Below are 14,115 nucleotides of genomic sequence, written 5' to 3' on the forward strand. Positions count from 1 at the left end.
GAACTGGTTCGGAGGGTAAAGACGAGGTGCGGTGGGGAAACTGATCTGTAAAACACATGGAAGGGTGGAACGTGGCGCCTGCGCATGTAATGTATCCATCCATATGTTTATAGATTAGCAAAGAGTGCAGCTCACATTTTACTCAGGCAGAAGAGAGACGCCGGTAGATCCGAAACTATTTCCCGCGAGATGGACGTTTAGCAGAACTACAAGCGAAAACTACATTTTGTTAAGCTAGCTGTTACACTTCCACTACATCACTTTGTATCTAACTGTATTTACAGATAAGTGAATCGACGTTAGCTATGTATGCTTTATTGTAAGTATATAGCTGTCAAGTTTCAGTGCATTCTGAATGATCATTAGTTAACACACACACACACGTTAGTACCATGGACAGAGAGTGTGCGTTGCTGCTGCCCGGTGTGTGTGCAGTGCTGGCGGGCTCAGGGAGCTCTCTGCCCGATGACACCAGCCTGGAGAAACTGCTGGACTGGTTCACAGGGATTACAGAGGCTGGTTAGTACTGAAATCTGTCATGATACTTCTTTTTTTCCTGGTTTCCCCTCTCTCTGACACATTGATGTATTAGGTCTGACATCTCAATATGCATTCCGTGGTTTACTACTTCTAGTCTGTAGCTAAGTGTTAGTGATTGGAGACAGTGGAGAAACGTGTCCCTACTTCACAATAAGGCTGGGCAACGCGACTGCAACCCCGAGGGTCCAAACGTCTCTAAAAATACTCACTTGGTTGTTTTTTGTCGTACTTTCCACCTTGTTTGCGAATATGCAACGCTAAAGCACCATATAGTATATACTCATACTCCACCATAAGACTTGAAAGCAAGATTCAAATTGCTTACCAACCCTCAAAACATAAAGTTATTCAGTATAAAATCACATTATACGCACATTATGACATTGCTATAAGATGCTGGAATCATAAATGGTTTTGATTATTGCTTAGAATGTGAGTACAACTATTGAAATTGTCAATTGATGTCCTGTCAGTTGACTTTGACAATTGAGTGAACAGCTGACTTTTTGAAACTACATTAATTGCACAATAAGTGAGGGGCACAGGTGTGGATGGATGGATATTAGATCTGTACATTGTCTAATGTCTACCTTTTCTCCCGATGAAGGGGGATCACTGCTGGAGGCCTGCCCATGTCTGCTTAAATTGATATCCACTGTGGTTCACAACTCTGCTTCAGACCCCGGTGTCCTCTCCTTCGCTCTCAGACTCACCGGCCTATTGGCTGCCACTGAGGAAAGCTTCAAAACCATTCAGGTAGGGTTTATGACACCTTGTACTTTAACAAAATTATTTAAAAAAAATGTCTGACTTTGGTGATGTCCCTTCTGCAGGAACACTCTGTTCTGAACGAGGTCTTCAACCTTCAGCACTGGCAGGAAGCAGGACTTTGGGAGGATCCGTGTTTAAGGATCGGCTGGATTCAGGGCTTGAGGAGCATGCTGCAGCACCCGAAGGCTCTCAGCTTCTTTGTACAATCTGGTGACTCATTGACCCAATTATTATTTATCTGTTTCTTTATCTCATGCAATCTAACCCCTGGCAGAGGGAGTTTTGTAAGTGTATATATGCCTGTGAAAGTGAAGACAAGTTTCCAATTGAGTGAATAATAAAGAGGTCTATGCTGTTCCATTCGTTTAGGAAAAAATGGACAAAGTACAAAATCATGTGTCTTGTCACAAAATGCATCTCTGTATTTATTATGGAGGTTCCACCGGCTAACCTTGTTCGGGCATGCTTTAATTTAATTTAACAGCGCAAAGATAAAGACCAGAGTGTCCAAAAGTGTTTTTTATTTTGCCCAAGAGCTCACTATATAGTCCTTTGCATAGAACTCCCTGGTTAGCATGTATTGAATGAGTGAATGATTACCGAACCTACCCATGTCTCCTAATGTGTGTGTATTTAGGAATAAAGACTAAGAATTTAGCCATTTCATAACTGAAATCTGTTTTCCTCACTCTCCAGAATTCATTGACCCGCTTCTACAACTCCAGACCGACACAAGTCTATTTATTGCCGCAGCTGCCAATCAGATGCTCGCCCACATCCTGCTCTTCTTTCAACCAGTCCCGCCTGCAGGATGTAAAGGCGTGGATAAAAAAGAAAAAGGTGATGGGATGACGCCAAGCAGCGCAGACTATACTGCTGTTGTAAAGTCGATCTCTGGGTACCTCCAGGAGTCTCTGGTTCCCAAAGAAAGCAAAAATGTCCGTCAGAGTCTGCAGACCCTCAAACTGCTGGCCCTGCTCCTGGCCCAGGCCGGACCTCCTCTGCGGGACAAGTTGCTGCAGACAGTCGGAGACTCCCTGGAGGAACTGGTGACAGCCGGCAGCAGTGAGCTCACACTGCCTCTGATGGACGTCATTCTGTCTGCATGCAGGTAGAAGGGATTTATAATAAGGACGAAAACACAGTGCTTTTTTCAAACTAAAAGCAAAGCAAATACATGAATGAGTTAATTGTCAATGTTCATGTGTGTCTCCAGCAGCTCCGGCACTGATGAACGTATCACCCGTCTTCTATCGTCCATGTTAAACATTAACAAACCCGCTGACCTCATACATGCTGCAGCTGCTTTTCTTCGCAGAGGTCACCAGTAAGCATCTGTTCAGAGCACGACCTCACACTCTCATATAGGATGTGACTTCACCGTCACCCGTACAAGCTCAGTTTGTTTTTCTGACATCAAGTAATCTATGAGTAACAGGATGTATTTACCCATGGATGCTGATTTCTTCTTTTACCCAGTGATACTGTCCACACAGCCCGGGCCGTGAGAATACTACTGCTCCCCCTCGACATTATGACTGGTCAGACTCTACTGGGCACAATAAGCACTGGTAAAACACGCAGATATACACAATGAAAAAATACACAATCTGTTATTTTATGTATATCGGGACTGAGTGTATCCTTAATGTATTTTTTGGTGATTCTGGGCTTGAAAATATGACTATTTCCCTATTGCTAAATCTAATGGCTAAGTTTACATTTGATTTCATTCACCAAAGGCATATGGTAGCGTCTCTGGTGTGATCCAACCAATGTGAAAAGCAATTTGGTTCGTTGACTAAAAACCCTATCATATTTTTGCAGGGATTAGGTTTTTTTCCCTCAGAAATGTTCACTAAACTCGGAAATAATTTAAATATTTTACCTTCAATGGCTATTACACCGTCATACATCTTTCTGACTAATTATATTTTGTTTTTTTCAGCAGACGAGCATCAGTTTTCAGTGGTGGAACAACTAAAGAGCAAATCCTCCTGCATCTCTATGATCTGTGTCTGCCTGAGCAACACACCACAGATCACACTCACGGTGAGGCTGTGAGGACGACAGAGAACAGGGGAGAGGAGACTCTTTTTTACGTGTAGCTGACTTATTTCCCTTTCTCTCTTTCTCTTTACCTCAGCCTCCTGACGTCCTACCCTGTCTTCCAGTTTCAATTGTCACTGCAGTTCTGTCCTTGTTAAAGATCTGCAGTGGCAACTCACCCTCCTCTTCCACTGGTTGCAGTGAGGTTAGCAGGAATGTAATCGGCAGTGGCAAAGTTCAGAAATGTGCTCTCGAGGCTCTGACGACCCTCACCAGCAGCCCAGGTAACACTGTTTTTATGTGAGATTGCCTATATAGAAACAATGCTCTCTTTTTTTTATTGAATATTCTGAAACCAAATGTGATATTGTCATACACTGACAAAAACAAATGCTACAGTACATTAGGATTAATGTTTGTCCATTCATAACAAAAGTGTTTTTCAGGATGAAATTGCATTTATTCTCCATCCTGTGTATTTCAGGGGCGAAAGAGAGGATCAGCGAAGTGTTCACTGTTCTGATTCAATATTTGGAAAACCCTGATTCTGACCCCACTGTAAGTTGTGTGTTTCTATTTGCACTCTTGAATATAACTCATTTTATTTTGTCTCCAACCTTCTTCTACTGGGGAGCCGTGACTTTGAAGGCGACACCATCACTCACTGACTGTTTTTATTTCTTTGCCTCCCTTTTTACTATTTGATGTAATATTCTTTCAATTCAAGTACTGTGTCTGTGTTTTTTAGGTACTCCACAAGTCCTACCAGGCCTTATTAAAGTGGACGAGTGTGTGCACGGACTTCTCCTTTATAACAGACCAGCTCAGACATGGTAAAGGTCACCATAAAAACTCTCCTGTGTGATGCATCCACACACAGAATACACTCGACTGTTGCTGTGGCAGTATAATATGTCACTGAAATTAAATGTATGTATATATGAATACTTTCAGATCTGGTGGAGGTAGTGAAGAAGCGTGTGTGTGACATGCGTTGGGAGGTGAAGGACTCGACGGTGGAGTTTCTGGGACACCTGGCAGGCGTGTGTGACTCCATTAAAGCAGCAGCAGAGGAGCGTGACGCATCTGAGGCTCTGCTGGGCGGCTGCTCTACCACTCCCCTGCTGAGGGAGGCGCTGCAGGACTCAGAGAGTTACGTGAGGGCCAGCGCCATCTCTGCACTGGCAAAGACTCTTACACACCGCTGGCAGCAGGGGGCGACACTCACTGAGGAGGAGGTAGGAAGAAATTGTTTTAGCTTCAGTCTAAAAACATTTGGAACAAAGTCTAAGAACTTTCTGTGTTGAAATAAACCATAAGTCCCTCTATCAGCGGGGTCCGGTTCCTAATGATTGGTATAAAATGTTATTTGCAGCTAATTCTAGACCCATGTTAGATATATGTTGAGTTGTGTGCTTACATTATCCCAAATGTATCCAATCATTTTCCAACCTAGAGGAATCTGTCATTGTAATACATTTGAATGGTCCATTTCATTTGGCTGCCTGTCATGGTGGTGTATTCCTCATGTGTGTGCGGGCAAGTCTTTTAGTTGTTTGCCAGAAGCTGTCATAAATGGACTTTATCCACTTTTGAGACACATATTTACAATAGACATTTTAGACCTTAAAAACATATATTTTCTTGACTTGGGTCTAAAAGGTTTGTCTGTATTCCTGTCTGCGTTCTGTAAAGTGTATTTACACTCGTAACCATACTTAACTGGGTTCATTTACATGGTATCTTTATACCTAAAAATATAGGCACAATGTTTTAAGAAGTTTGACTTTTATTGGAACTCTTTTCTATCCTTCCAGCCTGAAATAGTGAGCCGGTTGCTTGAAATCCTCTCCCAGGACTCAGAGGGATTCCCCAGGAGGGCTGTAGTACAATACTTCATCTCATGGTACTCTTCACACTCACCTCCATCTTCCTCCTCCTCCTCCTCCTCTCTCCTGATGCAGAGTGTGCGCTCCGTCCTCTCACAAGGCAGGGCCGATCTGGACTGGGAGGTCAAAGTTCACACGCTGGTGCTGGCTGAGCTGCTGTTGGACGAAGCCTTTTCAGGTCACCCAGGTTACAAAAAGGGCTCAGACTCCCACCATGCCTCGCCACACGCTTATGGTGTAGTTTCTGAGCAGGCCTACACACTTCACACACACACTGCCACACACACAGAGGGCGCTGAGTCAGATTTGGCCGTTGTGGTGGAGCAGGGAGTCGTCTCAGTGCTGTTGAGTGGGCTGGTTGACTGCGATAGACCTGTAGCTCTGAAGGCCTGTCGCCTGCTGATAACACTGAGAGAGACAGTCTGTCCTCTATCGCTAGGGGCACTGGATGCATCGGCTGCCATGGCAACAGTATCCTGTGAACTGCCAGGCTGTGGCTGGGGGCGAGAGATTATAAAGATCCTGAAGATGAAGAAGAGCGATCAGGCCAAAGAGGAGGACATCGCTGATCAGAGAGGTCTCAACGGAGCAGAGGAGGGAGGTGACAGTGTGTGTGTGAGTGTGTGTGAGGTGTTGAGGTCTCTGGGATTGGACGAGAGGATGGAAGTCCTGACTCAAAGCAGCGACCACATCCACAACTCCCCCCTCTCTCTGCTGCAGGACATACTGACGGCCAGTGCCACTCACACAAAACCAGGGGAAGAGGTCATAGTAGACTGCTACTAACACACACACACACACACACACACACACACACACACACACACACACACACACACACACACACACACACACACACACACACACACACACACACACACACACACACAGCCTTAAGTTGTTTTGTTATCAATTATGAACTACACAATAGTTTGGATTGTTTAAGGTGGGGTTTTAGGATCTGCAGTCGATAGATGGTGATCAGCACACCCTGGTACTGTTTATTGTATTACTCACCTATAAAGATCAACAGCAGTGACTTTGGTTGGTTTGGAATCACACAGGTCACACAGTAACACAAACTAACTAATCATCCCCTGCGTTGTGCAGAGTCAAATGACCATTTGTGTCAAAGTAGTCTTGGGGCTTTGAAGAGAGCTTAGATAACATCTTCAGGTCTCCTCATGAAATAACTGCCTGGCAGCAAGGTAATGGGATGAAACTAATCCAAACATAGCGTGCACTTCAACTGATTCGTTTTCTAGGTGGTTAAAACCAGTTTTGCTGCTGCCCCAGTCCACAACAGTAAATTGCTTTGCCGACCAACACCCACTAAAACCCCAATCCAGAGATTCCCCTCAAACTCAGAGTACATTTGTCAGTGATGATGTTGTGATATGTTGGTTTCATTAGAAAAATAGTAATTTCCCTTATTTTAATTACTGTATTGTTACATGTATCCTGTTTCTATAGTGATGTGAGGCTGAGCAATTTCAATGTGTCAACATTTTTACGTTTGGGAATTCCACAAACAATTGCAATGACCAATATATCATTTTGATTCAATAAAAAACTGCATATATTTGAATTTTTTTCTTCTCATTATACATTTTACAGATTTGTTTATTGAATGTTCACACAATATTTTGATCAGCAGTTCAGTTTTGAGATTTTGTCCAGACGGGTAAATAAAAGAAAATTAAGCTACCTACCATTATATAGACTTGCTAAAATGACTCCCACATGCTGCAACTATAGAGTGATTGACACATTGGCATCCATATTAATAATCAAGTTATATTATATGTATCATTATGAAATGTAATATATATTCTTTTTGGAATATAAAATATCAGAAAAGCTGTCTTACAAAGTAAAGGTGATTTTTCACACGTTTTGATTTGTCAGTCCGGAAGCCCTAAAATATCTAGTTGTGTATAAACAACCTAGAAAAGCAGCAAATCTCAATATGAGTGGGTTCAAAAAAAGACATGACATTAATTTTAAATGTATACTTGATGATTACTTTTACTGTTGGTTAACCAATTTAAAAAATGTGAGCAATCATTGCAGATCTAATTGATACATCATTGACCCCTACTCACTTCACAGGCTTCAGTTTTCCTCATGTCAGCTGATAATTAAAATGATGTGTGAATCAGCTGGAAGCGCTCGGTTAACCTTTGCAAAGACTTGTTATAATCATAAACACTGGAGGTCATTGCTGTTTCTTTCAGGTTATTTTCATCCTCCCCCACTCTCTTGTCTTCCTCCCACTGTCCCTGATTTCCCTCGTGGAGATGCTTCATTAAAGCCCCAGAGTTTAAAAGAAAGAGATCAGAGATGGAGATGTAGAGGACAGTCTCCACCTCCACGTGTTCATCATCTCCGTCTCCGTCACATGGAGGAAGAGCGGCACACACGCGCAGAGAAAACTCTCCTCATTAACTAATGAGCAGCCTGCACACACTCACACACACACACTGGTGATCTCTTGCTATATTTGGAGTGCTGCTGTGCTCTAATCACACAGCTGTATTCTCTCTCTTCATTCATGAAGTGAAACTATTTTCGTTGCCGACTCCTCTCTTCAGGATGGAGGCGGTGGCTCTTTTCTCTTTCGAAGCTTCGGAAGCAGACGAGATCAGTTTCCAGAAAGGGGACATTATCAAGGTAAGTGTGTGTGTGTGTGTGTGTGTGTGTGTGTGTGTGTGTGTGTGTGTGTGTGTGTGTGTGTGTGTGTGTGTGTGTGTGTGTGTGTATGTGAATGCTTACTTTGATGCATTCGGAGTCTTTGAAAGTTACCAAAGCGTTGCTAATTCATAAAGTAAAAAGAATAATTATGCATGTGTGTTATAGGTGACAGAAATGGAGGATGATTCTAGCTGGGTCACAGCAGAGATCAAGGGGAAGCGCGGCTACGTGCCAGAGAACTACATTTCCCTTCTTCCTTATCCGTAAAAAACTACTTTGTCCCTATATTTGAAACAATTTAGAGGAGAACACTTGCTTTATGTACTTGCAAACATTTTGTTATACATCTTTTAAATACCATCTTCAGTGGTTCCCAATCTTTTCTTCTACCTTGAAATGTTGCACTGTCCATTTGTGATTCCTCACTACAGGTTATGCCCTTTGTGTTTGACCAAGTAGTGATTTATCCTGCTCAGACTGCTTAATTTGACTACGTGTCCAAGGCCAAAAGAGGTGAAAGTCTTAAGTATTTCAGAAGTTGGGAACCACTGATATACATATGAGTATATTTGTTCATTCAAATTCTACTGCTTATTCCAGTCTAAATATAATAATGACTTCACTGTCCAAGAGCAGAGTATAATTAACACCCCTGTGTGTGTTTGTAGGTGGTTTGTAGGACGGGTGTCAAGACTGGAGGCCGAAAAGCGTCTCCGCTGGCAAGACACCGGAGTGTTCCTGGTGAGGGAGAGTGAATCAGCTCCTGGAGAGTTTTCTGTTTCTGTTAGGTCAGTGAATGCACCACACACACACACACACACACACACACACACACACACACACACACACACACACACACACACACACACACACACACACACACACACACACACACACACACACACACACACACACACACACACACACACACACACACACACACACACACACACACACACACACACACACACACGATACAAATCTGACAAATGTCATGCTGCAGGCTGACGTAATGTTCCTCTGTTGTCTGTTCCCATTGTGATGTTAATGGGATCCAAAATGTTTGTGTGCAGTGCTGCAGCAGTTATATTTGCATGTGTTGAATCTGCTGTACCGCTGTCATTTCCCATTAAACCCACCAGAGAGCCTCAGGGCCTGATCTCTAAAAGACACTTTAACATCTCCCTGAATGAATATACTTTAGGAGTGTTGCATAAAACATGCAGGTGGCAGCATCTTAGATCACCAAATGCAATAGTCTTAAATTATTCGTGCAGTTGGATGCTTGTTTTCCATCACACTGAGCACGTTAGCAAGTTACAGGATCCACGTGTCTCTGAGTGTGTGTTGGGACTGGTGGAGGGGAGAGTCAGACTATTTAAAATGTAGTACGCACACCCATTCCACTAAAAATAGAACTGTGTGTGTGTGTGTGTGTGTGTGTGTGTGTGTGTGTGTGTGTGTGTGTGTGTGTGTGTGTGTGTGTGTGTGTGTGTGTGTGTGTGTGTGTGTGTGTGTGTGTGTGTGTGTGTGTGTGTGTGTGTGTGTGTGTGTGTGTGTGTAAGGAGCTGTAATTTGGGTCAGCAAAGTGACGTGGGACACATTTAATCATTGAGGATGAATTCAATGTGTTCAATAATCGGGGCATTGTATAACACCACTCATTCTTTCATTAAACACAGGTACATTATGCAATTGACACATGCCATAAGAATGTTTTAAAGTACATACTCTGCACATATTATTGCCTTAAGGCACAACATCTGCCTGACTGCAAGGGCAGAGAGATAAGAGGTTTGTTTTACTTATGCACACAAGCTGAAACACAACCACAGAGCGTAGTGCTCGGAGTGATCCACAGAGGGCGGTACAGTTCAGGTTGAGTTCAAAAGAGTCACGAGACAGGTTTTAAATGTTAAACAGCCGATTAAAGAGGATTCTTTCACTTTTCGCATGTCTGCAGTGAGAAGAGTTTAGATGACATCATGACAAATTACGTGAACTGACCATCCTCTACAGATTTTTATACTTTTTATCATATAGGTCTAGCACAGTTATCTTATCTCCAAATTAAAAACGATTTATTATCTCTAAACTAAGTGTGTTTATAGTTTATAGTGTGTTATAAAACAGTTGGTCGCGATTTCTATGAGGTTGTTAGACTATAATGCATTACAAACATACTTATAATGCATTAGAATCTGCTTATGGCGCTGTTTAATTATAATTACAAGCACTTTGATAAATATTCATGATTATTACAATAGTAATAACAAATTATAAAGACTTGAATCATACATTTAAATCACAAGGATCATAATTTACTATAATTGTCATTAGTTTAATGTACTATAATAATGTAATAATGTCTTATAGTCATTCAAAAATAGTCACTGTTATAATGCATTATAATAAGTTACTTTTAGAATGAACTGTTTGCAAAGCGAAAGTATAATTTTACAATGTTTTGTGTGTTCATGCATACATTATTATTTTCTCACTTTTTCTTTACAAACAATGACCATTTAAGAGTACCTCTATCACATTATAATGCATTAAATAGAGAGTATGACTCATATGTTTATGATGCATTATACAGGTGGAAGTCACAGTGCATACTGCAAGACACATTTCTAAGTGTGCCTTTTATGGACAGAGGAGATCGAGCAGCTGATAACAGCTATTGTCATTTAATTATTAATGGTACTGCATGCAGAAGCACACCTCGGGCAATTCAAAGTCTGAAACTAGTTTACCCCTATTTATAAAATGTAGGAGGCAACTGGGACAGAAACTAAGGAGAATATGCAGACTCTGTACAGGAAGGACACCACTATGCTGCGTAAAATATTAACTATAACACTACAAAATCCCCAAAACTTTAATCTCTGCTAAACTGATTGTTGTTTTTAAGTCTCTGTTTTTTAAGTATTTTTTAAGTCTTGTATTACTGTGTGCTCTTCTTTGTTGCTTGTTTTTAATTATGCTCTGTAAGGTGTCCTTGAGAGCTTTGAAAGGCGCCCATAAATAAAATGCATTATTATTATTATTTTTATTAAAACCTTTTTTTTCCTCAGCTGACAATTCTCATCAAACAAATCCTGGTATTAGCGTCCGCCTCCTTTCAGAGTCATTACATGATTATCTTCAGGTGTGTAAGGGAGGATCAAGCTTTAAAAAATGTAGGCATTGAACAATAGACTGAAACCTTTGAAGTACTGCAATAGTACACACTGTGCATGTTTGTTTTGAAATGCTAATATACTTTAAATCTTTAAATAACTACACAAACCAAATGACACAAAGGCAATTACTCACAAGAAAACATAAAAGAGTTTTCTTTGTGGAATTTACTATTGTGTTCTTTCAATATGAGATACCAATACAATACAATAAATAAAAATATGTAGCATAGCCGATATACAATGATGTATTTGGTAGGGTATTTTACTAGCCCCGGAGTCTTTATTAGTGTTGCATTTAAAATAAGTGTTTCTGCAGATCATTTGTTTGATACATTGATTGTGTTCTATATATATATATATATATATATATATATATATCTGGACTTTTATTAATAGATAAAAATGCAGTAAATGCTCAAATTTGAGGAGCTGGAACCAGCATACATTTGAAAATGACAAGCAATTAATTGATGAAAATACTTAATAATTATAATTTAGTGTTCAGTTCAGCTCTTATCTATTATTCCTATTTCTTTCATTAGTGCTTACAAACTACCGCAGGATTTTCAAACAGTTCCGTTCAGGTTGCACATTTTTTTACTGTATTGACATTTGAGATTTATAGTCTGAGAGAAAACCTCCTGTGATAGATCCACCCAAATGATTGTGGACTCATTTCTCAAACTGACAGAGGTATGCACATCACCTCTGCATGCATTTCTTAACAAAAGGAGCCGGTAAAGGAATGAAGAACAACACAGCTCTCATCTTCACAGTGGTTTTGAAACATGAAGCATACCTTGCCTTTAATCCCTTTACCTCTCTCACCGCTCTTATTTTGCAGCTATGGTGAGAGGGTGGAGCATTTCCGGGTGCTGGAGGGGGGCGGTCAGTACTGCATCTGGGACGAGACGTTCTGCTCCCTGAACCGCCTGGTGGACTACTACAGAACTCACAGCATCGCGGCGGAGAAACTGGTCTTTCTGAGAGATGCTGCTGCATCCCCTCACCTGCTGCCCCATCCTGGACGTAACCCCTACCCCAACCCTTATAAAACCACCTCTCAGGAGTCCCTCCTCTCAGCTAACCTCTACTCTCACCCCCCTCACCATGAAAGAGAGCCCTCCCAGCGTCTGCACGAACCAGTTGTGGGGGTATGATGACGAATCATGAAGCATCGTTTCTCTTGGTAATCAGCTTCAGTTTCCTGTTTGTCTGATGACTTTGCTCTGTCTTTGTGTAGAAACCCCGTCTGGCTCATGCCCTCTGTGACTACACCCCCCCTCACACCGCCCATCTCCACTTCCTGCGTGGTGACGTCATCGACCTGCTAGACTGCTCGAGCTCTCTGGCCTGGAGGGGGCGCTGTCGAGGCCGAGTAGGAATCTTCCCGCCAGAATACGTTCGGCCGCTGTACCACTGACACCATATCAAACTGTCGCTGACACTCCTCTGTCAGGCTGTAGTGACTTACCTTTCTTATACAACTAGTGATTAAACAATTAGTCCAATATGTAATTAGTCCCATAGCCACGGAATGAATTCACGCAAATGTTCAGTATTGATTGACAGCCTTTTCTCATTAGCAAGTTGTCAAATACACCAGCTTGATTAGTGGGCCTACACAGGGCCGTCTCTTCCTACAGGCCGATCACGCAGACTGCGTGGGGCCTCACCTTGCGGAGGGAGCCTCAACTGAGCCGAAAATGCGGCGCACCTATACTGTATGCGCTTATGCGGCGCAATTAGTGTGGTGCGGCACGGTTTTCGAGGCTCCACTAGCCCCCCGACGCTCGCGAAACAGAGGGCCTCATCATATATCTTTGCGTGGGGCCTCATGTTGGCCAGGGGCGGCCTTGGGCCTACACTTACAACTACAACACTCTACATGGCCGTAATTATGGTGGGAGAAAAGAAGGGAGTTAGAGAGGGGTCTGGGTGAATGGATAAGTCATAAGATTAGTGTGATAAGTCATAAGATTGGTGTTTGTGTCCCATATGAAACCAGGAGTCTATGTTGACTTGTTTGAGTTACATTGCACATGTTAAATAGACACTGTATGCGTAACAAGCTGAAACTGACACTTGCTAAACTCACGCTAAGGGGGTAAGTTGACAGCTTTAGTTTGAAGTTTAGGACCACTGACCAAGCTGCAGTATTTGGCAAGTTGGGAGTAAACATATGTGGTGATTGATTAGTCTGAAAGTGTTTTTTCTCAGTCAGCTCTGGGGAAAGCAGTGTTTTCTCCAAGGTTGGTGAAGTTTTTCCAACTGCAAGCATTTTACACCAAAGTCTGTTCAGAGGTCTTGGGAGACTCTGCTGCGTATGGGGATAAACCGTTTTCTAAAGCCGTTTGAAGCTCCACAGAGCTCTGCAAAATCTTGTAAAATTGCCTCAAGTGAGTTCACTGGAGTTTACTGCATTAGCTGGGGCTGACTTTTTTATACTATTGATTGAATACCTTTGGATTTGGACAGTATTTCTTACACAAAAGGCAATTTACAGATGTCTCTTCAGTGGGTTTCATATTTTACTAATATCTGGCTAATCAGTAAATAAAAAAAAACTATTCATAGATAGGAAATATCATTTTTGCGGCTCTAGAGTGAAACTTTACAACTCGTCCTCTGAGCCCCGATCTCCTCCTTTCACCAATAGCTTGTATTAAAATGATTATTTAAAAGTGAAATGTAACTCTATGTTTGCTTTGTTTACCGTCATGTATTTCGCTCTAACCTCCTTCATAGTGAATGTAAGTAAACTGTACAGCAGCCAAATAAAGAGTGTTATTATCTGATTATAAATACTCTAACCTGCATTTATTTTTGGACCAACAATTGTAACTTTAATGCATATATCTTATAATTTATTTGGGATATAATCTATCTATAAGATAATGTTTACAAGAGAAAAACATCTGTTAGACAGGTTTTCATGATATTCTGTCTTTTGACTAAAATAAAAAAAGATATCTGAACGCACCTAA

The 14,115-nt window shown here is 41.7% G+C and overlaps 2 protein-coding genes across 5 annotated transcripts; both read left to right on the forward strand.

Moving 5' to 3' along the window:
* The first annotated feature begins 83 nt into the window (after positions 1-83).
* brat1 (BRCA1-associated ATM activator 1) lies at positions 84-6,837 on the forward strand. Of its 4 annotated transcripts, none has more exons than XM_034084924.1 (12): positions 84-519; positions 1,148-1,296; positions 1,374-1,521; positions 2,008-2,422; positions 2,528-2,638; positions 2,791-2,882; positions 3,260-3,363; positions 3,458-3,644; positions 3,845-3,918; positions 4,109-4,193; positions 4,315-4,598; positions 5,178-6,837. In XM_034084924.1, exons 1-12 carry the CDS (start codon positions 393-395, stop codon positions 6,033-6,035), a joined length of 2,634 nt encoding a protein of 877 aa, XP_033940815.1. In that variant the 5' UTR covers positions 84-392; the 3' UTR covers positions 6,036-6,837. The 4 variants fall into 4 exon arrangements, with proteins under 4 accessions (XP_033940815.1, XP_033940840.1, XP_033940824.1 ...); XM_034084949.1 differs by having other exon boundaries at positions 5,325-6,837; XM_034084933.1 differs by having other exon boundaries at positions 3,263-3,363.
* Positions 6,838-7,714: 877 nt separating this feature from the next.
* Positions 7,715-13,942, forward strand: LOC117448111 (GRB2-related adapter protein-like). The gene is made up of 5 exons (XM_034085242.1): positions 7,715-7,922; positions 8,109-8,206; positions 8,612-8,731; positions 11,973-12,282; positions 12,372-13,942. Exons 1-5 carry the CDS (start codon positions 7,845-7,847, stop codon positions 12,549-12,551), a joined length of 786 nt encoding a protein of 261 aa, XP_033941133.1. The 5' UTR covers positions 7,715-7,844; the 3' UTR covers positions 12,552-13,942.
* Positions 13,943-14,115: the final 173 nt, after the last annotated feature.

Source organism: Pseudochaenichthys georgianus, chromosome 1 (assembly GCF_902827115.2).
Source record: "Pseudochaenichthys georgianus chromosome 1, fPseGeo1.2, whole genome shotgun sequence".
NCBI lineage: Eukaryota > Metazoa > Chordata > Actinopteri > Perciformes > Channichthyidae > Pseudochaenichthys > Pseudochaenichthys georgianus.

What these genes read in the sequence shown, in the direction of transcription:
- brat1 (XM_034084924.1), top strand. Translation starts at nt 393, where the DNA reads ATGGACAGAGAGTGTGCGTTGCTGCTGCCCGGTGTGTGTGCAGTGCTG. An exon ending in AAAGCTTCAAAACCATTCAG is followed by an intron (nt 1,297 to 1,373) that starts GTAGGGTTTATG and finishes TCCCTTCTGCAG; the next exon opens with GAACACTCTGTTCTGAACGA. An exon ending in AACAGACCAGCTCAGACATG is followed by an intron (nt 4,194 to 4,314) that starts GTAAAGGTCACC and finishes GAATACTTTCAG; the next exon opens with ATCTGGTGGAGGTAGTGAAG.
- LOC117448111 (XM_034085242.1), top strand. Translation starts at nt 7,845, where the DNA reads ATGGAGGCGGTGGCTCTTTTCTCTTTCGAAGCTTCGGAAGCAGACGAG. An exon ending in AGAAAGGGGACATTATCAAG is followed by an intron (nt 7,923 to 8,108) that starts GTAAGTGTGTGT and finishes TGTGTGTTATAG; the next exon opens with GTGACAGAAATGGAGGATGA. An exon ending in ATTTCCCTTCTTCCTTATCC is followed by an intron (nt 8,207 to 8,611) that starts GTAAAAAACTAC and finishes GTGTGTTTGTAG; the next exon opens with GTGGTTTGTAGGACGGGTGT.